The 22,964-nt window shown below is 45.8% G+C and overlaps 2 protein-coding genes across 3 annotated transcripts in view; one reads left to right on the top strand and one right to left on the bottom strand.

The window, feature by feature from the left end:
• The window catches only part of LOC8028472 (solute carrier organic anion transporter family member 74D), a 73,634-nt gene extending 50,971 nt beyond the window's left edge, over positions 1–22,663 (bottom strand). Inside the window, exon 1 of one of the 2 annotated variants that reach the window (XM_029971067.4) lies at positions 22,256–22,663. The gene's annotated coding sequence lies outside the window, so the exon portion shown is untranslated. Of the gene's footprint in view, positions 1–3,069; positions 3,305–22,255 lie in introns of those variants that run through there. The other variant, XM_042291854.1, reaches the window with a different exon arrangement.
• LOC120850541 lies at positions 7,303–12,756 on the top strand. The gene is made up of 2 exons (XM_042291386.1): positions 7,303–7,337; positions 11,895–12,756. The coding sequence occupies exons 1-2, from the start codon at positions 7,303–7,305 to the stop codon at positions 12,754–12,756; spliced, it is 897 nt and encodes a 298-aa protein (XP_042147320.1).
• Positions 22,664–22,964: the final 301 nt, after the last annotated feature.

The raw sequence follows: 22,964 nt of genomic DNA, 5'->3' as shown, positions 1-22,964 counted from the left end.
TTACTGAATAGCCTAAATAACTGACAAGGTCTCAATGAGATAATAAAATCGTAAAGGCAGTTCACGGCTCGAATAATAGTAAAAAATAGGAACATATCGTATCCACTTCCGTCAAATAACGACCTCAATTTTGTCCTTCATAAATGATTAGATTTTATCTAGGAGCGTATACAAACGTTCCTTGCTTACCATATCGTCAAAAGTCGTTCACACAACAGCTCCCTCCTTTCAGGCAAAAAAACGATAGAACATTCAACTCGTCGAAATATCCATGACAGCCATCCGAGTCAAAACATCCATCGAGTGAGAACATCCATCCGAGCCTAGACATTCATGGGGTACACACATTCATCGTGTTAAAACATTCATCCCAGTCAAAACATCCATCGAGTCAGAACATCCATCGAGTCAGAACATCCATCGGAGTCTAAACATCCATCGAGACAAGACATCCGCGTTGGATGTTCTGACTCGGAATTGACCCGACGGGGTCAATCAAGCAGCTCCAAAAATGCAATTCCACGGCGTTTTTTTTTTTTTTTTTTTGGGGGGGGGGGGGTTGTTTTAACTGGCCAAATGAATCAGGCACAGGAAAAAGCGTAAGATCTTCGTGGCGCATTCACTGAGCGTTGTTGGTTTAGACGGTGATATACAAAGGTGCAAAGACAATAAACGCCGTGACGCCGCACGTGCACTTTTTTTCCCCCTAACGACAGCAGCATTTGTTCGATGACGTCAGAACTGGCGTCGTGCTTGAACAGCGGCGCTTCTGAACCCACGCTGCTGTTCAAGTACGAAGGCGACGTAGGCGACCGTTTTGGCCGAAGAATCGCGTCCTTTTGTAAGGTCCTGTTTTAACTCACGCAAAAATTGGGAACGTTTTGCTTCGTGAATAGCTAGTGGTTTGTAAATTTGGCTTATTTGTTTCCGTTTAGAAACTTTCTTTTATTTTTTGTCGTAAGAAGGTTTCGTTATCTGACCTTTGTCCTCGTAAACTCTCGCCGTAATTAACTGCAAGAAGGTACTTTAAGTCGCGAGAACTTCAATTATAATAACTTGTATCTACTAAATGAAATATACTTAGATTACGGTGACTCTGTTGAAGCACTTCCAAGTAAGTTTTTAGCAATTAAAACAATATAATTGCAGTATTAGACGAAATATTTTGTGATCCCCAACACTTTAGCTTTTTCTCTCGGGGGTTGCTCAAACAAACAGAGGAAAAGTAATTTCGAGTCAGTCTTTAGTAATTAAGAGCAAATAATTGAAGTAGTACACGGATACACGAAGTATATTCTGGTGATTCTCACAAGAGTGGTTCAAACGGCGTCCACGTAACCACTCATGATCGATTTTCTAAATTTTACGTAAGGGATCGGGGATCCTGGATTCAAACCCCACCCCTGCCCGTTTCGATCTGGATGAGCATCGTACCGGCGTGCGGTCGTGTGTCACTACTGCTTGGTGCACGTTAAAGACCCCAGGCTAGCGGTTGTACCGCACTGGCTAAATTACTCTACAGCTGAGTCACCAGGCGCCCATTCAGACTGACGAGCTTCCGCTTGTATAAACACTCACACGGCATTATTATTACGTAAGAAGTTTCAGATTCAGGCGGCGTTTGGCGCACTTTCTGAGCAGGTGTCATGTGAAAGTACTTCTTGTTGGGCTAGTTGGTGATGACTGTTTTAAACCATGGCTAAAAGCGCTAAAAAGACGAACACAAGAAAGAAGACAAACAGCACCCATGTTTGTCTCTTGTGTTCGTCTCTTTAGCGCTTTTATAACCATGGTTCAAAACAGGTTTCATGTCTTCATCGATAAAGAAACGCCTAGCTATATGTTTCCTTTCCTACTCGAGGGAACCCACGAAAACACGCACAGCGTTATCAGGCTCATGCGACCTGAAAACCGCATGTCGAGACAGTTCGATCAATAAGATTACGAGCGAGACGTGGCCGCAGCAGCAACGCAGGATCCCATCTATGCGGCATATTCTCTCCGCGCTATATTATTCCGGTTGTTTCGGGAGAAAAGAGAGCCGTGTTTTTCTCGCCGCAAAAATAAACTGCACGTCTCCGCCCAAACGCAATACTATATATATAAAAAAAAGAAGGAGCAGGCTATTAAAGTATGAGAACTTACGGTTATCTAAATCAAAAGTTGTACGCAAGTTTCGGAAATGTTCAAAGAGAAAACGGCGATCAACGGAGCACGCGAATACACGGAGATGAACGGCGAACGCTGTACCTGGAACGCGCCACATTTTCTGATTAAAAATGTACAAAACTCGCTTATAACTTTTTAAATTAGATAACGGTAAGTTTTGAATATTTTGAGTTTGGTTTAGACCACTATATCACTAAATATGGGCAGAAGCTGAGCTTTCATGGAGTTTATTTTTTGCGCTGAGAAAATCGCGGTTTTCAGATTTATTTTTGCGCTGATAAAAACACGGTTATCAGTTTTTCCAAAACGCCTGTTATCGGGTACAGCAGCCTGCATGGTATGGGCAATAGCTTTTTCTCTGTCGCCCGGGTTTTAGAAACCGAATAAAGCATTATTAGTATTAAAATGTAAAACAAACATTCTATTATTGCTGCACCAACCGAAAGGCGCAGACTCAATTTTCTCCACTATATCCCCACGGAGGCCGAAGAACGAATCACGGGTCAAGAAATTAAATCACAATAAGCCACCCCGTGTGTCAATAACTACAGTCTGCATGACTCATCTCTCAGGCATCACAAAGTCGCTCGTTGTATGTCCGGTCGTACCCGTTCAGAGGTCTGGGAGTTAAGCTCCAAGTAAAAGAATTACCGACAGATATCATTAAAATCGAAGACATGAAAAAGCGCGTAGTATTTGCAAACGTCTCGTAGATGTCTCATAAAATAACCAAGCACCAGTTTTGCCACAAACAACGTAAAACGACTATCAACATTGCCACAAACTAACAGATAACAATCTTGTCACAAACAGCGTAAAACAATATATAAATTTTGCCACAAACAACACTAGTTTCGCTGAAAGCTGTCAAGTATTACCCTAATATTTGAATAAACTCACCAGTTTGGGAACGGTTAGATGTCCCTGGTCAGGACGATAAGTTGTGTCTGTCGACTTGTTCGACAGAGCCACGCGTCACGCATACCAACTCACTTGAGCATGATTGCTTCTTGGAGTTTATAAAAAAGGGGAAAAAAAAACTCTTCTTTTGATTACCTAGATCTTATCTTTCTAACCGGACACAGTGTGGGGAGACTCAGGGGACACTCACTGATGATCATGCGTCATCTGCTTTGCCAGTCTCGGATGGCGTACCCCGAGACACAAGGGAGTTTTCGTAGACCGACTTCCACGAAGCAGCCGCCGCTACCCCTGCGCGCCGATGGCCTCTGGACTGTAGAGTTCCGAATATCATAGCGGGTTGCGAAGAGCCTTGCGGGACGGCGAAAACGATTTACGAAAACTCCTTACTGCTTGTAACCAATCTTTTTTTTTTTTTTTGCTGTTGATGTGTTTTCGAATTTGAATCGGCTACTGATGTGTTTTTTTTTTTCTTTATTCTGATGACTGTTTCTATCGCCTTTTTCTGCAGACGCAAAAATATGCGAATCAATGTTGATAAAGCTGCTGTCATAATAAAGAAGAAATGGAAAAAAACTCATTGTATGTTTTTTATTAGGTAAATATGCTACGTTCTAATACTTTAAGCATCCTGATGTTACAATTTCGAGTGATTCAGTCCAAAACGTAAGTAGTTCTCACTCTAGAAATCTACGTTTCATGAGGCAACCTCTAAGTGGGATTAATTCTGACGTACGAAGTTACGAACCGATGTACATAAAACTTCTAATCCCGCAAAAAAGCTCACCGAAAAAAAAAAATCTCACCTTTTTTTGTGCGGGTCTGGAGAAAAGCTCACCTTAAATTAACTTAATATGTAAAGTGTTCGTTATCATTTAATAGCAGTGGTACCAAGGCGTCTCTCATGCAGGCGGTATACCGCACAACCGACTTGACGCCAAGCGATTTGTCGCATTTTATTTGGAGAAGGGGTTGATCAGCGTCAAACATTTATCGCCCCCACACGCAAAAAAAAAAAAAGAAAAAAAAAAATTATTTTAGGCGTTGAAATGGCATATCAGGACATTACAAAAAAATTGTTTCACTATAGACCTTTTCGGCAAGGGCGCCGCCATCTTGAATTGTCGTCACTTCCAGTATGGGCGAAAACATTGTTTTGCCGTCGCCACGCCAATAGAAGGCATTTAGGGCATGAACGTAACCGTCACACATTCATGTTTTGCCTCCCCTATATTTTTTTACTATTTGCAGGTTGAAACGTTCTGATATTTTTTCGTCGCCCATACCGGATATGCCTACTTGGCGGTCGGGGGCGAGAGTAAGCGGAAAAGGTCTATAAAGTTGCGTAGTTTTTTTTAATAAAAAATAGAAATACGAGGCCCAATTCAAAGTTCCCGCCTGTGCGCTGTGACGTAACAGTGTACCGCAAAGTGTCAAAGCGCCTAGCATGAAAAAAAATGTTTTTTTTTTTTTTTTGGCGTGTCAGAGTCTTTTTTTGTTTGTGCCCGGAACGAGCGGTTTCCACGGTGACAACTCAAGAAGGTAGGGAGAGGGAAAGGGAGGTGGGAGAGGAGGAAATGGACTCAACGTTGGCGAGGGGAGGAGGAATCCCCCTCCCCTCGCCAGCATTGCGTCAGCTTCCTCCTCTCCAACCTTCCTTTCTCTCGCCCTATCTTCTTACCCTGCAACATACTATAGTAGTATTATTGGCAACCACTAACATGTAAAAAAAAGCCCAACGTGTTTATGTTGGCAGTGTCACGCAGTGTAAACACTTCACAATATCGCACTGTTGTAAGCAAAAAAAAAAAGATTTAAACGAAATCAGATTTTTTTAAATTTTAAGTTAGATTAATTTTTTTTATATTAAACTAATATCACTGTAGCTAGAAAATATCGATTATTTTTCACTTTATGCATTTTTTTAACATGACAGGTTGTTTGATCAATCGTTCCGATATGTGAAAACTATGTTGAACAAAGAATTACAGCAGTTTTAACAACTTTTTGTTTATAGAAACCCGGCCATACTGAAACAAAATAAGCTTAGTTTTTGTCAGCGAAAAAGCTGCATTGGTTTTTCTTTTTCGCGATTTGACTTTTCTTACAATACAAAATTCCTTTCCCATTTTTCGTTTCTCTCCTTCGCGTTCTGATTTGATTGCAAAAAGATATGACGTAGCTGACGAACGAAATCGGAGGCAGAGATAAAGCTCAACGCACCGAAGTTGCTCCGAAGACCACTGCTTTCTGCTCGGGCTCAGTCCAATAGAAATAACTCTTGTGTGATGATTCTTTGCTTTGAATACAGAACATATTCGCATATTCAAATCATCAAATTATAAACAAACGGTTCACGAAAAAAATATTTTGGCATCATTTTTGCGGTAAAGGTTTGATGGAAGTCATTCTTGTAAAACTGGTCTTCTTGATTTTTATTCTCTGCCCTGGCTGTATGCAGCCCTTGTTCCTCTTTTATGTCAACCGATTTCACGTGTTACCATATTTAATTCTGACGGAGCCGGGATAAAAAAAATACGACCTTTTTTTTAAATTTTTTTTTTTTTTTTTTTGCCGTTTGAATGGGTTAACGATTGAAACCACTGTTTTTAAAACATGTGGTAAAATGTGGAGTATTGACAATGTGGTGTCGGTATACTTCATAAAAGGTCATTTCGTAAGGCCAGTTTGTTTGTGTTATTTTGCTGCTTTAGTTTGTTTTAAGAGTGTATTTGTGTGCGCCACATTTAGGCTTCGGCTCTTCCTGGAAACAAGAATGAATGAAGAATAAATAAATATTTTGAAACTGCTCAAGCTGCGGTCCTCTACACTAATTATATTAAGCCTTTTTTTTTAGTTAGCGTTTTATTGAAATGATTTATTTTTCCTCGAGCAATGCCCGACGTGTTAAGGACGTTTTTATATTTTAAAAATGAATTCTGCTAGTGAAGTGCACAATGACTGCATGAGCACTAGGCATTCCAGCATTTTGAGTTAACGCATTTCGCGTGGGTGAACGCTCGATTCTTAGATTTGCAGGTGATCTTTTCTCCGCATCAGTCAAAAAGACGGTGAGCTTTTCTCTGCATCGGACAGTTTTGCGGTGAGCTTTTCTCCGCCGCCCAAAACTTCATATATACCTTTTGGCACACTCATCGATGGAGTACGCATCCCTGGCATGGGACGATCATACGAAAACCCAAATAAATAAAATAGCGCGCATAGAGAAGCTTGTTTTTGTGACGTCGTCGAGCGAAAGCCTATACGATTGACTTATTGATTGAAACGTCTTTGTGAAAGCAGACAAGGAAGGTGGCGCCAGTGTTCCGTACGTAACACGTCCGCGCGAAAGCGCCTCAACCAACGGTCTAACGCTATCCCCTTTTTTCTTTAAACTTTACTGCACGCTCCTTCGTAACGGCTCTTCCGTTCCTTCCTGTATTCTGTTTACCGTAAAGTACAGCGCAACGAACGCTAGTTAGATACCACTGTTTCAATACCGAACACGCCTCTTCCGCGTCCGTCGTGTCCGGCTCACTCACGCTCCGCCAGCAGCAGTTCGAATGAAAACGAAATTCCCATCTTCGTCGTCGTAGGCGCGTTTAATTCCGCCCAAGACTGTCTGTCCACGCCGGTAACAACAACATTACTTCCTGCAGATATGTGTTTTCGTTCCTTTTTTCCTGGGACAAAGAAAAAAAAACAGAATACGACAAAGGGCATTTCACCTTGGGGAAATCCCTCGGAATCTGACACTGCTCCGTTCACCCCTAAGCTGGCAGTGCGGCGGGAATCACGCCCTCGCCGTACCAACCAAGCGCCACCCTTTCGTCAACCTTACCTCGCTCTCTACGCATGGGGTTGGGCAGAAGCGTGATCACGTGGCGATACCTAGACGTATTATGACATGATCCAGCGAGCGCGTCGCTTCCACCGCACTGTCAGCTTAGGAGTAAACGGAATACATCAAGCGGCCAACACATACAAACGCACGCACGCACGCACACTCGGTGTCAGCTAAGGTAGCCGGTCTCCCGGGACATCACACCGCTCTTGCCCTAGGATTCTCCCGCCTCAGTTTCCGAGAACTCTTTCGAGCTCGTTCGTCTTGATCGGCCGAAGGTCTCGATGTCCCCCCGGCGGCTTTTTCGCACGCGCATCGCGTCAGCAACGGAGAAGACGGCTGTGCACGTTTGCCAGTCGTATTGCACCATGCCGGTCAAGAACTTATTGGCAGAAGGAGTGAGGTATTTTTTTGATAACGAAAAATCAATTATTCATGTGAGAAGTACCGGGAATCGAAATCTGATACCGAAATAGAGATGTCTTATTTACGTACCAGTTTGCATAGGAGTCTATTCGACGCTTATCTTTGAAGGATAGGATGGCACGACTTTTTTTCCACTTTGCCTTTATGTTTGTTTCTTTCTATACGGAGAAGTCGTGACCCTGTTAGTATAACAAACACGCGTGATTTTCGTATTTCTTTGTTTTTCATTCGCTCCCTAAAAGCTGTCGTTAAAAAAACTAGTTTAGTAGAATAAGGTCGCGAGAGATGCCAACTTGGCAAGTAAAATGTGTTATTGGATTGTGTTGCACGTGGTTTACCTCTACTAACCGGAATAAAAATATGTAAAATAACACGCGAAAAAGAAAAGAGAAGAAGAGCTAGTTTGGTGGTTGTTTATCCTTGAAAACATGTTGCTGCGAGCCAACAAGAACGTGCGAACAACGTAAGAGTAACCGGTTGGAGTTGAGCTAGTCGGCGCATATAATACTATAGGTGGGCCCAGCATGAGCTTACAGAACAAGAACTTAAAAAAAAAAACGGAGAAAAGAAAGAGATACCTCTAGATCACCACCTATGTGTTTATTCTCCTTCATAGCCTAGAATATGTTCTTCTTTGATTTATTTTTCATTGTAAGGGCAAACATACATTCTCAGTTTGAAATGAACCGCATTTCAGCGAGACGTGAAACACCGCAAATGGTGTTTTTTTTTTATTTTTTTTTTGTGTGTGTGTGCTGAGTTTGATAGAAGGCATGCGCTCAAGCATGTCGCTTCATTTTCTTGAATGGTCATAGTTCCAAGCATCTTTCGCGCATACTGTTTTTGTTTTTCTACCAAGGATGGTGATGCTGGTGAACGCTGCACCGCATTTACAGGTGCGGCGGCGAGCTGGCAGGTGGCCTGCTGTGGTGCCCTTAACAAATGCTACATGTTCTCTTGTCCTATCATTTATTATACACCTGCCAGTTTGGGCGATATAATCATATAACATTTGTCGCATGATAGGGGAGCGTGCTGAACAATCTCTGTCACACAAGGCAAATAAATTGTACCTTGTGAGAAATTTGAAAACGCATTTCTCTTTGGTGTTTATCCTTGAAAAGGATAAACACCACACGACCTGTCGTGCGTCGCGGCTATCTTTTTTCATGCGTGAGTTATCCCTGGAATGTAGGGTACTGCTGCGATTTTTGTTTATTTGATCGCCTCGCTTTCACTCCTCCATTTGTGTCAGCTGATTTGCACTTCGGTTTTGTGCAGATGATTTCACACACATATTCCAAGAGATCATCGTATACCTAACATCAAGCTGACCTTATCCTAATAAAAACACACGAATGCTTTTTTTTATTATCGTCGAAAAAATTTGTTATACTGTGGCAAGCTTTCGGTAAAACTTGTTTTCTTTGCTTATTATACTTATGAACGTTTTATTTGAATGTCAAAGCGTGAACTTTGACTCCTGACTATTCACGTATCAAGATTAAATTATATTTGGTCGCTTTCATCACTCGAACTAAAAGGCGTTCCAGCCACCGAAGTGGCTGCTTTTGTACGAATTTTGAGTGACGGGTTAATCTTCTATAACCTTCTAGGGGGACAATAGCGACTACTGCGACACACAAAAGGGATTCTCGGGAAGAGGGGAGTTCCTCCTTCCCCCCTCGTCGTGGCCGGAGACGAGACAACCTCCGTCACTACACATTTTTGAAAACCGGAGACGACGGACGAAGAAGGGGACAACACACAAACGTCTCCGGTTTTCCCTTCTGGTGGGCCATCGGCAAGGTTGTGAGAACAGCACTGAGCCGTTTGGTTGGATCAGGCTGTGTCCATGCATCTGGGGTAGTGGAAACGATAATAAACCAACGAATGAATTAACTGTACGGAACGATCGTGCTGCGATGGCCGCCGGCACGGTGCGCGCTTGGCTACGTCTACTTGTTGCTTTTTTTATCTACTCGCGCCTGCGTGCCTTGTTTCTCACCGACGCCTCTCAAAGTGAATGCTCCGGGCTCCGCCAGAGACTGAACTGCCGGTCCTTATTCCTGTGTAACGTCGGCACCACCGTCGGTTACGCCGTAACCTCAAGTGCCACTAGGCCTAAAAGCCCGCACCTCACGTCCGCCCGACCGCACGTCGTCTGGCTCTTACTTGCTGCCGGAGACATCTCCCTAAACCCTGGACCAAGGCACCCGTGCCCTCGATGCGCCCGGGCCGTAAAGGGCAACACGGCCGCACTACAGTGCGACAAGTGTCAACTCTGGGAGCACCGAAAATGCGAGTACCTCCCGCTTTCGGCCTACCGCCGTCTCTCCTCATCTCCCGAGGAATGGTATTGCGGCACATGCTAGCTCCCGCGCTTCGAGGACGAGCTATTCGTAACAGTAGCCCAACAGTCCCCCGCAGCTCCCTTATCTACTACACCTCGGAACCCACGAACAAATGACCGCAGCCCGTCCACGCCACGAAGAGAGCGTGCAACGCACCTAAACTTTTGGTACTCTAACGTACGTTCAATTAAAAACAAGCTGCCTGAACTTAACACCATGCTCGAGTCCACAGACGACACAGTGTTCGCCCTCACTGAAACGTGGTTAGATGAAACGACACGCGACGGCCAAATTGCCGACACTACCCGTTACCAGATCTTTCGCAAAGACCGCTCTACCTCCCGTGGGGGCGGAGTCATGGTGCTCGCCCCGTCTCATATCATCTGTCGGCGCCGAGCCGACCTGGAGCAGGATAACCTTGAGGCTGTCTTCGTAGAATTGCGGACTCCCCGCAGCAAGTTCCTTCTGGCCTGTGTTTACATAGCCCCAAACACGCACTCCTCGAGCTTTGGTTCTCTCCAGACTTCTATCGACAGACTTTTGGAACTCGGCACATCCTATGCAAGTGTTTACCTACTAGGTGACTTCAATGTGCACATTGATTGGAGAGACCTATCGTCGCCTATAGCTGCTGACCCAGCATCCCAGCAGCTCCTTGAGATGGTAGAGACTGCCGGTCTCGTCCAGCTCTGCAGCGACCCCACATACCGGTCAGCTGGCGGCAATGAGTCACAACTTGACCTTTGTTTCACTACAAACCCTACCCTTGTATTGGACTGCTACGCACAGGAAAGTCTGGTCGGCTGCGACCACAAGGCTATACACATTGAATGTTACACGTCTCTCCCCCGCCAAGGACATTTCACCCAAATGATATACCGTTATGGAAAGACGGATCTCTCCCACCTACGCGCGCTCCTTCACCTTGCCCCCTGGTCGATGGTGCTGTCTGAACCCTCTACCCACGAAATGTACGAGCTCTGGACTGACTTTATGACTGCAATCCAGACGGAATGCGTTCCTCACTCGCCAGCCTCGAAGAAAAAGAGGCCTCCGTGGATCACCACAGACATTGTAAAACTTGCAAGACGAAAGCGCCTACTCTTCAATCGTGCTCGAAAGCGACACTGTACATCTAGCTACGTTGAAGCGAGAAGTTTGCAAAAAGACATAAAGAGGCTGGTACACATATCTCATCAGGAGTATGTCACCAGCATTGCAGCCCGAGCAGCCAAAGAGCCCAAGCTGTTTTGGGCCTACGTCAAATCCCAAAGAAAGTCCTCTTCACCTGGCCACCCAGTCTTCAAACACAACCAGAAACTTGTATCAGACCCCCCCCCTATAGCCTCTCTGTTTAGTGAACACTTCTCCTCAATTTGGTCTCCCCACATGACTTCCGCCTCACCTCTACCCCGAATGCCTCTCGTACCTCCCCAAGCCTCCCCCTCCTACCCAGCTAATCCCGAGTCGTCCCCCCCACCTGGAGCCTCTCTGTCATCCCTATCCATTACCGAAGAAGACTTGAAAGAATTACTCTCCTCCCTTCGCCCAGCACAGAACCCTGGACCAGACCGAGTGCATCCTGCTTTTCTCCAGCTCTCCGCCCCTCTGATCAAGCCCATCCTGATCCACATGTTTCAACGCATAGTCGACTCTGGCACCGTACCTCTTCAATGGAAGAGATCCATCATAACGCCCATCCACAAAGGTAATGGGCTTGACACCGACAACATTGATTCGTATCGCCCCATCGCCTCCACTTCAGTTGTGAGCCACACACTGGAAAGAATAGTAAATACAAAAATCCTGAACCACCTGGAGGACAATGGCCTGCTAAATCAGGCACAACACGGATTTCGAAGGGGACGCAGCTGCGACACTGCCTTGGCAGTAGCAGTTCACAGGCTCAGCTCACACCTAGACCAGGGCATCCCTTGCCAACTAGTACAATTGGATTTTTCAAAAGCATTCGATCGTATCGACCACGCACTTCTCCCTAAAAAACTCCAGAAAGTGGGGATTGAGGGTTCCTTGGCCAACTGGCTAATGGACTTTGTCAGGAATCGAACCCAGCGAGTTGCCTTCCACGGTCATCTCTCGTCACCCTGTACTGTGCTCGCCTGTGTGCCGCAGGGCAGTGTGCTTGGCCCTACACTTTTCTCACTGTACATAAACGACATCACCGATGGACTGAAATCTAAGGCAATACTGTACGCAGACGACCTCTCTCTGATACAACCAGGAATCTCTAAGGACGCAGTCACCTCCCTTCAAAACGACCTCGATACCTGTTACAGGTGGTCCGTAACACACAGCCTCCCACTAAACCCTACAAAATGCCTCAGCATGACAGTCAGCCTGTCCTTGGCTAAGCCCTCACACTCCCCACCCCTTGCAATAGGTGGCACCGAACTCTCTCGTGTCACTCACACAAAACTGCTCGGAGTCGCATTCGATGAGCGCCTCGATTTTAGTCGCCACATCCAGGGAACTGCTTCACGTGCGAGGCGGACACTGGGGTTCGTCACCCAAATTACGCGCGGCATGCCAGCCGCACCACTCAGGCACCTATACACGTCGCTGGTACGCCCGCAGCTGGAATTCTGTTCTGCTATCTGGGACCCCCCCTCAACAAAGCATAAGAAATCTCTCGAGTCCATACAGCGGAGGGCAGCCCTTACGCTGTACCGACGAGATTCCCCCTCGTCGCACCACACTGCCGCCAGAGATATTTCCACTACCAGACTCCTGCAGTACGCCCAGTGGCGGACTCTGCAACACCGCAGAGACGTAGCCTCGATCAGGCTCTTCTGCCTAATGATGGGTGCTGGCCACCCTGACGTGCCTTCCCCACCTCGCCTCAACAAGCGAACTGGCCGACTACAACCTCCACTGTCGCGAACTTTGCGGCACAAGACATCGTGCCTAATGCGTGCTGCAGAAATTTGGAGGTCACTCCCACACCACCTCACGGAGTCAATCCCCTGCAACCGAGACGACATCCGCGAGTTGTGTAGAACAGTTACTCGAACAATAGCATAATCACCGGTGTGTGTGTGTGTGTGTGTGTGTGTGTGTGTGTGTGTGTGTGTGTGTGTGTGTGTGTGTGTGTGTGTGTGTGTGTGTGTGTGTGCGCGTGTGTGCGCGCGCGCGCGTGCACACACGCGCACACCGAACGGCACCACAAACTTTTAAGTGCAATAAAGTACTATCACTATCACTATCAGGCGCACTGAATTGCACTCTTATTAAACAATCTGGAACGTCTAGCCACTCTCCCGCACAGCACCTGGGAAATCCAATCGCTGCAATCTACGCGGAGAGCTCGGCGAATTACGAAACTAATTATATGTTTAGAAAAGAAAAAAAAAACAAAAAAACAATCAGCGTTATGCTCAGTGCCGCAGCGCAGACTTCGCCTATTTTTTAGGTCTAAACATACTCTGAGCGTAGATTGCAGCGATTGTTGGATTTCCCGAGTGCTTGCAGGAAAGTAAACGCTCCAGATTTTTTTTAATGTCCCAATAACAATATCGATTTCGGAAATTACGCGCGTAATTTCACGCTTGCATATGTATATAGTTTATTACAATAACATTGATTATATAGAGGTCCCAATCTTGTACACGTTACTTAAAAAAGTAATCGATTACGATTACAATTACTCTCGGTTAAAAATCATTCAATTAGATTATACTTGATTACTCCAGAAGAAAAGTAATCGGCCGTTACTTGAAAAAGTTGCCTTTACTTTACCAATCTCTTCAACTTAACCATTTTTTTTTTCTGCCGGTTTTTAAAACGGTTTTTTCGTACTGTTGATTTATTAGATTAGAATCAGCAGGACTATAAACTAATTATCGTCTTAATTTACCAAAAGTTTCGTAATCTATCCTCCCGGCGTAGACTTTGGTCTGAGGACTCCTTCGAAGAAATGTTACACAAACGAAGGGCGCCGTCAGAAAGAAGAGAGGAAAAAGAGTAACTCTTACGATTAATATTAACACGTTTAAAAAGAATCAGATTGCTCTCGCGATTACATATTAAATGTACTCAAATGATTACAAAATCACTCCAAAAAGTAATTCATTACAAGTAATTTTATTAGTTGTTTTGAGTACCGCACAAGCGTGTATTTCGCCCCTTCTACTGTTTTTTTTACATTTTTTTTTCAATTGCACTTCATTGTCGCTTATATCTTCTCGCCACTTTCTAAAGCGCGATCCAAACCAACGCTTCTTTTTGCGCCTGTAGGTCGTGCGGCTGCGGATGTGACGTATTTTCGTGACGTCGCGCCGCTTCTTCGCTCCTTCCGGGCGCGCACAAGAAAGTTGGTTGATTTCAACTTCTTTCTCAACGCGCACAAAAACGCGCGGTGACGTAGTAGGGCGCTCCTGTGTCCCGGCCAATCGGTGGAGGGCAAGCTAGTTCCGGCTCCGCGTTTCTCGCTGTCTGGCTGCCCTCTCCTCCCCCCCTTTTATTCTCTTCCAACATGACAACGCGATCTCTCTCTCTCTCTTTCTCTCGCCGTCTGTCTGTCGCAGTTGCACTTTGCTTGTGCGCTCGTGCCTGCGTGCGCGCGTGCGCGCTCGCCCGAAGTTTCGCCCGTCCAAACCAAAGCGCACGGTTCTGACTCAGTAAGCGCGCCCGGAAACAGCAAAAACGCCACGAAATGCGTCACACCCGCAGCCGCACGACCTACAGGCGCAAAAAGAAGCGTTGGTTTGGATCGCGCTTAAGACTGCCACAAAGCTTTGTGTTGTGATGAATGAAGAAATAATAAACAATTAACACTGGGACAACACAACTGTTGTAATTGTTTATTCTTTCTTCATCCATCACCTGAACCAAGACGCTCTTCTCCCAACCATACCAAACAAAAATGACAAAAAAAATGATGTCCTAAAATACCGTCTATGCTATAGACGGTATGTTTATTTCATATACCTCGTCCTTGGTATATGACTTTCAGAACTGTAACCTACCTGGAGAACCAGTTATAACGGTTTTACTTAAAACGAAAACAAACAACAGCAACAAAAAAAAATTTTATCACGAAGAAATAGTAAAAGCGAAGTACGGATTTAAAAAAAAACTTATCTTGTCTTTGCAAAGAAGCGTCTTCTGATCCAACTCGGCGCGAAGTGCAACGGCGCGTAGAGCTCGGTGCAGATTCCCGGGGAGAATATTGCGTCGCTGGTTTTACCGGGTAGACGACCCAAACACGTCCGATACGCGAGTACGCAAGGTGAATTCCCATGGGACGTCGGATTCCGCTTTACCCCTTCTTCCTACGGGACTGAGGAAGTGGTCAACCTCGTCCTTGGTATGCGTGGCCGGTTCTCTCAGTTCTCGGAAGGCAAAGATCGGAGAGATCAGTGTCTCTCTCTCTTCTATCGATCTACATACATTCGTGTTATTTTAGCCGTTTTCTCTACAATTATTCTTTCAGCGACTAGAAAATTCTGACGTCGCAGAACTTCGTATTTTTTGTCCTTATTTATTTGTTTGTAAAGTGTGAATCTTCGTCACTGATCACCGCCTTTGTAATACTACTGCACCCCCGTGTCACGGGAATTTCCAGTAATATTTACGCCGAAAGCCTTTGGGCGAGCGATGAATCAGCCCGAGATTCCGCACTTGTCCACATTCCATCCCCATCACTGCCCGTTTTGATCTGGATGAGCATTGTACCGGCGTCATGTCGTGCATCACAACTGCGCGGCGCACGTTAAAGACCTCAAGCTAGCATTCGTACGGCACTGGTAAATGTGTGATGCATGATGGGGAAAACAGCTCAGAAAACACAGATTACGGAGAGGAACATACACGCCAGGACAATGTCTGATCTACTCTGGAGACACCCGATGTTCATTGGCGCTGACTAACTTTCCGCCGTCCAATCATATACGCACAGCACAACAGACAGCTTTGGAATAAGGGATCCCGACGCTCGGGGTTCCTGAAGCAGTGGGGCCTCGCAATGCGTGTACGCTCCGTGTTCTTCTGCTCATGCTTTGTGCAAAGTCCCAAGCTGATCCAAAGCCTCGGGGGCCCCCATTCTAAAACTGTCTAGTTATTGTTTTTACTTGGAATACGCTAATTTTTCCGATTCATTGAAATGCCAGTGAGACAGGAGTATTATAATAACCAATGTGATCAAGCTCAAGGAAGCTTGATCACGACGTGTAAACCGCGTATGGGAGCGCGATGTAAGGGGAACTGTTTGTAAATTGTACGCGAGGCCGTGGCATCGGTAATAAGAACTTGTGCCGTCTCTAATAATAATTGGGTTGTGTGTATGTTTATACAGCCTAGAACTTGGTCTGCCACAACGGGCGACGAGTCTCCCAGCTGTAGATGAGCAATTTAGCCAGTACAGTACAACTGTTAGCCTAAAGTCTTTAACGTGCATCACGCAGTAGTGCTTCACGACCGTACGCCGGTACGATGCTTATCCAGATCGAAACGGGCAGGGGTGGGGATTGAACCCAGCATCCTGGGTTCTGCAGCACGAGCTTTCGCTCCACGTGCTCCGAGCTGGTGTGCGCTGGCCCACGCGGTAACCGATCCCCCCGTGCCGTCTCTTTTTGTGCACAGACCAAGCACGCGTCCGCGGGGTCCGCAATCCGCGAAGTATACTATTTACGAAAGTCCTTATTAGCACGTTGTACGACGTGGGGCACTCGCTGACTCTCACAAAGCTTTTGGCGAATACTGCGCTACGCTGTGCTCTAAACACCAATCGCTGGTTTTATGTGATCGGCTGGTCCAATGAGAAAGGCTGTCGCGCCCAAATGGCTACGTAGTCTCAGAGGCAAAGAGGCGTCCACCCTTTTGCAACTAAAAACATGCAAACAATTACCACTCAATAAACAGTTCTTCTCATTGGCCTGAGCCGGAAAGGGGTGTTCTGGGTTTTTCACGTTGCAGTATCTCAAATCAAAGTTATTGTGTATCTTTTTTTTTTCTTGCGTTTGCCCAATGAATTTTGGAGCGAAACCGAAGCAATAAATACAAACGTACGATTAAAAAAAAAGAGAAAAATGACTTTCCGAGTTTACTTTTTTGCACAACACAGAAACAGCGAAACACGGAGAGCGATATAATGAACTCCAGTGAAAGACTTTCACTTAGAATATGATTAGATTTTAAGAATGAGACGTGCGAAGGGGCAATGAGCGAGTGAAACGTCATACTCCATGGCCCTAAGCAGATCGCATGTTTTCTTTTTTTTTTTTTTAATGTAGTAAATTTGCATACTTTAAGGAATGCTGAACCAAGTTTTTGATTCCAGAAAACAACGCGGAAGCGCTAGGCGGAGCGCTACAAACCCGAAAGCATCACTCATAAAGCGACATCTCCAACGGACGGTCGTATTTTTGTGAAAGAAGGGCGCGCTTGAACGAGGCCAACAAAGCCCGCGACGTCGCGATTCTCGTTTCATCCTCTTCTCGCTTTGACTCCGCGAGGACGCGAAGAGGGTAGGAGAAGAGGGAAGGATACAAGGCCGTTTCCCCTCTTCCTCAACAATTCTGCAGGAGGCGCGACGTCGCGACTCTCACTCAACTGCATTCTTAGTCTACAAAAATACGGCCATTCGTTCGAGATATTGCTTTATCAGTGGTGTTTTGGGGTTTGTGGCGCCCTGTTGAACACTCCTGCTACCTTACTTTGTGAAATTCAAGTTTCGGTTCAGGTTCCAGCCTTATTCAGGGTACTTTAAGAAGTACCCTGAATAAGGCTGGAACTCTAATACAGAGCGCTTGTTTGGCCGAGACGCTGAAAAATTGTGAGTTCACGTTCCCATAGAACACGATACAGCAAATCACGGCGAAGGATACAAGGATTCTAGCGTACATGGCGAAGCTCAGAATACGGCTAGACCGAAAAAAAAAAAAAAAAAAAACTTGCGATGTGCGCGGGACGATCGGTCGGCATGACGTTTTATTTGCTTAATGTCTCCGCTCATGTCGCAGTTGTCAAATCTAGTCGTATTATGAGCTTCGTCGCCCGCTGAGATTCTTCTGATGATCACCGTGATTGGTCGTCTGCGTATTCTGCAGGCAGCTGAACTCACAAACCTTTCTTTCTTTTTTATTGATTGGAGTCACGTTTCGGTTTTGTTTTCGTGCAAATGCAGCGTTTGTTTCCGCACATAACACATAATGAGAAACGCAGTTATTGTCTTTCAATCATTCGTTCTTGTTTGCATAAAAGAAACTGCTACCCGCGATGCGCACACAACAACCTTCGAAGTAGGAGCGCCTTGAGCGATCCTGTTTAGTCTCCTGCATCCGACTAGGTTGCCGTAAGCAACCGTAAACAACCTTGTCCCTCCTTTCGCCTCTTACCTCACGGTCATTTTGTTACTCGCGCGAGAACGGGCGCCAATAGCTTGGAGCGTTTCGGAGACAAAGTAGCTGTCGTCGCGAACTACGCGTACGGGGTAGCTAATGGAGCGTGGCTAGCATGGCATGGCATATTCTACACAAGGATAAAAGCGGTGGGTGGGATATTGTGGGTTCTAGTTTGAAAAGCCCAGTTTTCGGACTGTTCTGCTTCTGCAGTCTGTTCTTTTACGTTATGATAATATCTTCCGCGCTTCACAATAAAGGTGTCTTTGTATCTTGTACTTTTTGAAAACATATGAGGGAAGGTCAGTTGTACGAATTTTCATCCTTCTGAAGATTTTTTTTTTCGAAAAATTCACAAGTGGCATATAGTACACAAAATGTAGAGCATCCAAGGGTTGAAAAATAGTATGTAACGTGTTTTGTATGTGTGGAAAAAAATGTGAATAAAACGCTTAGAAATCATTGTTTTTAGTCTTGGCTATTTTGGCTGTATTTCCTTTAAAGCTTTAGCTATGTTTGGGCTATACCATCCAACCGTTTCTTGGTGGGACCATCTGACAACACTGCAGTTCGGCCGTGTAATTCTACAAAACAAAGTTTTCCTTTCGCTCCTTGAAGAAGGTTTTATCCGGCCCAAATGATTTTATGAAAATGTATTACAATTTTTATCTCAAAAAGAGCTAGCACGTGCTGTGTGCGGAACCACAATCCCAGCGTGCTCTCGCGTTCCAATCAATTTTGTTTTCAAAAAGGTATATGAGGAAATACCGCCAAAGCAAAGCACACTGGACCTTGAGGGCAAATTCTGCATTGCTGGAGAGTGTAGTCTCCGAATACAGTCTCATACTCACTCGACTGCCAGGGCCACGAGTGGACAGCCAAATTCAGATCTGTGGCACTTCGTGTTTGTAAGTGAAAAACGCGTCACGTCAACGTATAAGTGCGAAAGCTTCAGCGTAAGGCCAACGTAAAAGCGCGTAAGCTTACGCGAAACGTCAGCGTATAAACGTAGACCTTTACGAGTTAAACTGTACTATCACGTAAACGTAGAAGCGCGTAACTTTGCGCGAACGTCACCCTAACGTCAGCGTCGCGTAATTTCAGCGTAGCATCGGCGTATAAACGCTCTGACGTGAACATACAAGCGCGTAAACTTACATGAAACGTCTACGTATAAACGCGGAACCTTACGTATCACCTCAACGTATGTGCGGTCCATTCGAGAGCGCTCTTATGAATGAACTCCCGAACGAATGAATGAACCTGCAATAGCCTTCCGAGAGGCCGTAAATTTCCTCGAAGAAACGCGGTTTTACTCAAACGGCCTATACGTGCGCAATCTAACGCGAGGAAAATTGCCGGGGGAATCCCCATTGTGTTTACCTGCTCTTCCTCTACCTTTTTTTGGGGGGGTAAGAAAATCATCCTCGTCGCTGCCAAGAAGAAGAAGACACTGACCCTCGTTGGGGTAATATGCATGCCTGCTCTTCCTGCATTCGTTTTATGGCGCGTGAAGTAGGCTCTTTTATCGGCGTTTATGAGCGAATTCGAGCAGACAGACTATAACGCAAGCGTTAGTTTTCCTTGCCGCAGCAGGCTCTGAGAAATGTGGAGCGTTTGCTTTTCCTCGGTGTACTTTAGAGAGCCAATAGCTGCAGTCTACCCAGAGAGCTCTGCGAATGTAATGACGAGGCTTAAAATACCCTTTCACCTAAAAACTCAGTTCATGGAGTGACATACGGACACGACGTGAACACGTAAAACGTCATGTTCAACGTCACAGCGCTGACAGTTTTTTTTTTTCCAGGTGCAGAGATATTTTTTGTTTGGTCATTCATTGAACTCCCCATCCGTCGTGGATTGCACCGATTTTCTCTCCAAAGTTCTTTGTGGGAAAAGTAGACGCAAGAGATTTCTCAGAATGTATAGAGTGACAAAAAACGATGTATATATATATACTCATCTCATCATCGTCTTCGTTAGGAAAGGCGCCACGCAGACCTCTTGGCTATCCGCCTTTTTGTTGCAACGCTGCTTCGGTAGTGACATAAATAGAACTATTCATAGTGCCACTATCGTTGCTCGGAGACACGCCAATCACATCTTGTTAGCGATTTCTTTTTCTCCCTCTTGAGCGTCTTCAACTGGCAGCAATGGAACGTGATTGCGAGAAGGCGGTGTTGCGGAATAACTGCAACATCAAGTCGCCGCAAGGATTTTTTTGTTCTTTTTTTGTTTTTTGCAAGCACGAATTGATGTTTGTCGTGGTACTACATGAAGCCAAGGTCAAAAAGACATTAACGCCGGGTCACACTGCTTAAGGGGGTCATGAAACTACAGTGTCCTAGAGAGTTGTAGTGGCAAAAGCGGACGCCGCCGCGCGAAGATTTTGCGCGTAGACGACACCGTAGCGCTGTTGCTCTGAGCCCTAGGAACGTGCCCCCGTCAGCTTCGTCGTCGGCGCTGCTCGGCGTGTACTACTGTGGTTCGACTGGAGCTTTTCGCAAAGCAGAACAAGTGCTAATGTGACAAATCGTAGGTTTTCCTTTGCACTAACCTCTACTTTCACTATTCGCGTGTTTTTGATGGAGATAATTTGATGAATATCGACCCCCACCCCCTTCCCAGTTCTGACAGGTCGTTCAGCAACGCTGTCACTTGGGATGCATACTTAATAGGTGCGAAAGAAACCACGCGATACTGTTATAACAGGGAAAAAAGACAAATAAATCTCAATAAATTCCTCACTTTTTTAATGCGACGCTACCTTACTTTTATTTTGTTTTGGGCACAGGTTTGCCTTATTAAACGCTTAGTTTCTTTACTTATTCTTCCTCTTCGCCTCATCATTTGTCATTCGTGACAATATACAGGGTGTCACAAAAGAAAATTTACACTGTCGTTTTTACCGCAAAAATAAACTATGCATCGCCGAACGCTCATTCTCCGCCCAAAGGTAGCGCTAGAGGTCACAACCAGATGCCACAGTTTCAGCCCGATCCGACAACTTAATCAAAAGTTATAAGTGATTTTCTGAAAAGTTCAATGGGAAAATGGAGCCCATTTTTGCCTGTTTTCGGTTTCTGGTGCCATAGAGCCCCATGTGTTTGAAAACTCCGTCGGCCGCCATTTTCCCATTTGAAATTTTCAGAAAACCACTTATAACTTTTGATTAAGTTATCGGATCGGGCTGAAACTTTGGCATCTGGTCGTGACCTCTACCTCTACCTTTGGGCGGAGAATGAGCGTTCGGCGATGCCTAGTTTATTTTTGCGGTAAAAAAGACCGTGTAAATTTTCTTTTGTGACACCCTGTGTGTGTGTATATATATATATATATATATATATATATATATATATATATATACATATTGTGTGTGTGTGTGTGTGTGTGTGCATAAGCACCTTGAAACACCACCCGAAAATATTTTCTGGCTACGCCACTGGGGTCACTGGACAATTCTAGGTGCCAAAAAGCAGTTTAGCTGTATGCACGTTGTGTCGTACAAAGCTGCGAAGACTGTGGGCTTTTTTTTTCTTTTTAATTCTAAAACTCTTTTTGTTTTGTGGACGCAGGAGGGGAGGGGGGCACGCTTACCAGGGAGCTGTGAGCCGCACTTAGACGCGCGAAGAGCCGCAGTTTGGCCACCCCTGGGGCCCTATGTTGCGCTTTTTGGACTCCCGCGGCGACTAGGGAGAAGGAAGTGACGTCAACAACGCAGCAAACGCAGATTGGACGTTGATGGGTGAGAGTGGTTGATGAAGAATTTGAGCAGAAGAAACATCCAATCTGCGTTTCCTGCGTTGTGGACGTCACTTCCTTCTCCCTAGTCGCCGCGGGAGTCCAAAAAGCGCAACATAGGGACCCTGGTCTAAACAGTGTTCAGCAAAATCTAGTAAATCAGTTCCAAAGATCTTGTTAAGAGTCGTGGAACCTCGCTAATCAAATTCACGAAGAGACGCATATCAAACGCACATGAAGCTCTTGGTGACAAACACATCATCACAAACATCATGACGCAAAAAAAAGAAGAAATAATAATAATAAACCGTGTCGTTCCCCACCAGTGACTTTCGAATGCAAGCATCCCTGACCGTCTTCACGCAACATCGCCTCGGCCGCGACATCGCGCACATTACACGCGACAGCCTCGCAATGGATAAAAGACGACGACAACCACCAACCTGAAAAAACAACCGTTCTTGGCTCACGGCCCGGCGAAGGCTCCGGCGGTGCGCTGTCTGGCAGCTACCGCTGCTGCGTTCACGGCTGTGCAAACCGACACCGGAGGATTCGCAGAGGGTTGCGTTGCACAAACAAGGGCGACGCTGCTGGGCCGCACTCGCAGGTGACGACGACGACGACGAAATCTCGATCTTCCCGCAGCACGGTGACCGTGGAGGGCCGCCTCTTCGTCGCGCTCCTCTCTCCTAGACCGCTGTTCCAGAGAAGGCGGACGAAGGGTCGACGACGTGGAGCGGTCGCGACTGCATAAACGAGGACTAACTGAATCCTCCGCCAGAGATGTTGTCGGTGACACGCCGATCGTGGTACCGCATCTTCTTCCCTGCTACGACTGCGTCGAGTCGGCCTTCCGTCCGGCGAGTTGTTCTTCACGGAAACGGGCTGAGGAGGAGGGCCGTTGCGGTGAGAGGGCGTGAGGTAAATGAAATGGCAGAGAGAGAGAGATAGAGACGAACGGCAATGGGTGTAGCGAGGAGGTTTTATATCTTTTGTTTCTTTCTGTTTTCTCCTTTGACCTCAGCCATCCGCTGTCTCTCTGCTTGTCTTTTCACTTGGCGGTCTGCGGGTATTTGTTTCGACCTTCTGCCAATTTTGGGTTTTTCCTCCTTGCAGTTGGCAAACCCCGTCCATATCAGAGTGACAAACACT

The sequence above is a fragment of the Ixodes scapularis genome, unplaced genomic scaffold (genome assembly GCF_016920785.2).
Source record: "Ixodes scapularis isolate PalLabHiFi unplaced genomic scaffold, ASM1692078v2 PGA_scaffold2__306_contigs__length_199485367, whole genome shotgun sequence".
NCBI lineage: Eukaryota > Metazoa > Arthropoda > Arachnida > Ixodida > Ixodidae > Ixodes > Ixodes scapularis.
Note: the sequence above shows the minus strand (reverse complement) of the source record. Positions and strands in the feature narration are given on the sequence as shown.

Bases quoted from the DNA above. Each gene is read 5' to 3' on its own strand.
- LOC120850541 (XM_042291386.1), top strand. From the start codon at position 7,303: ATGCCGGTCAAGAACTTATTGGCAGAAGGAGTGAG. The intron at 7,338-11,894 runs GTATTTTTTTGA...CATAAACGACAT, and splicing joins TTATTGGCAGAAGGAGTGAG to CACCGATGGACTGAAATCTA.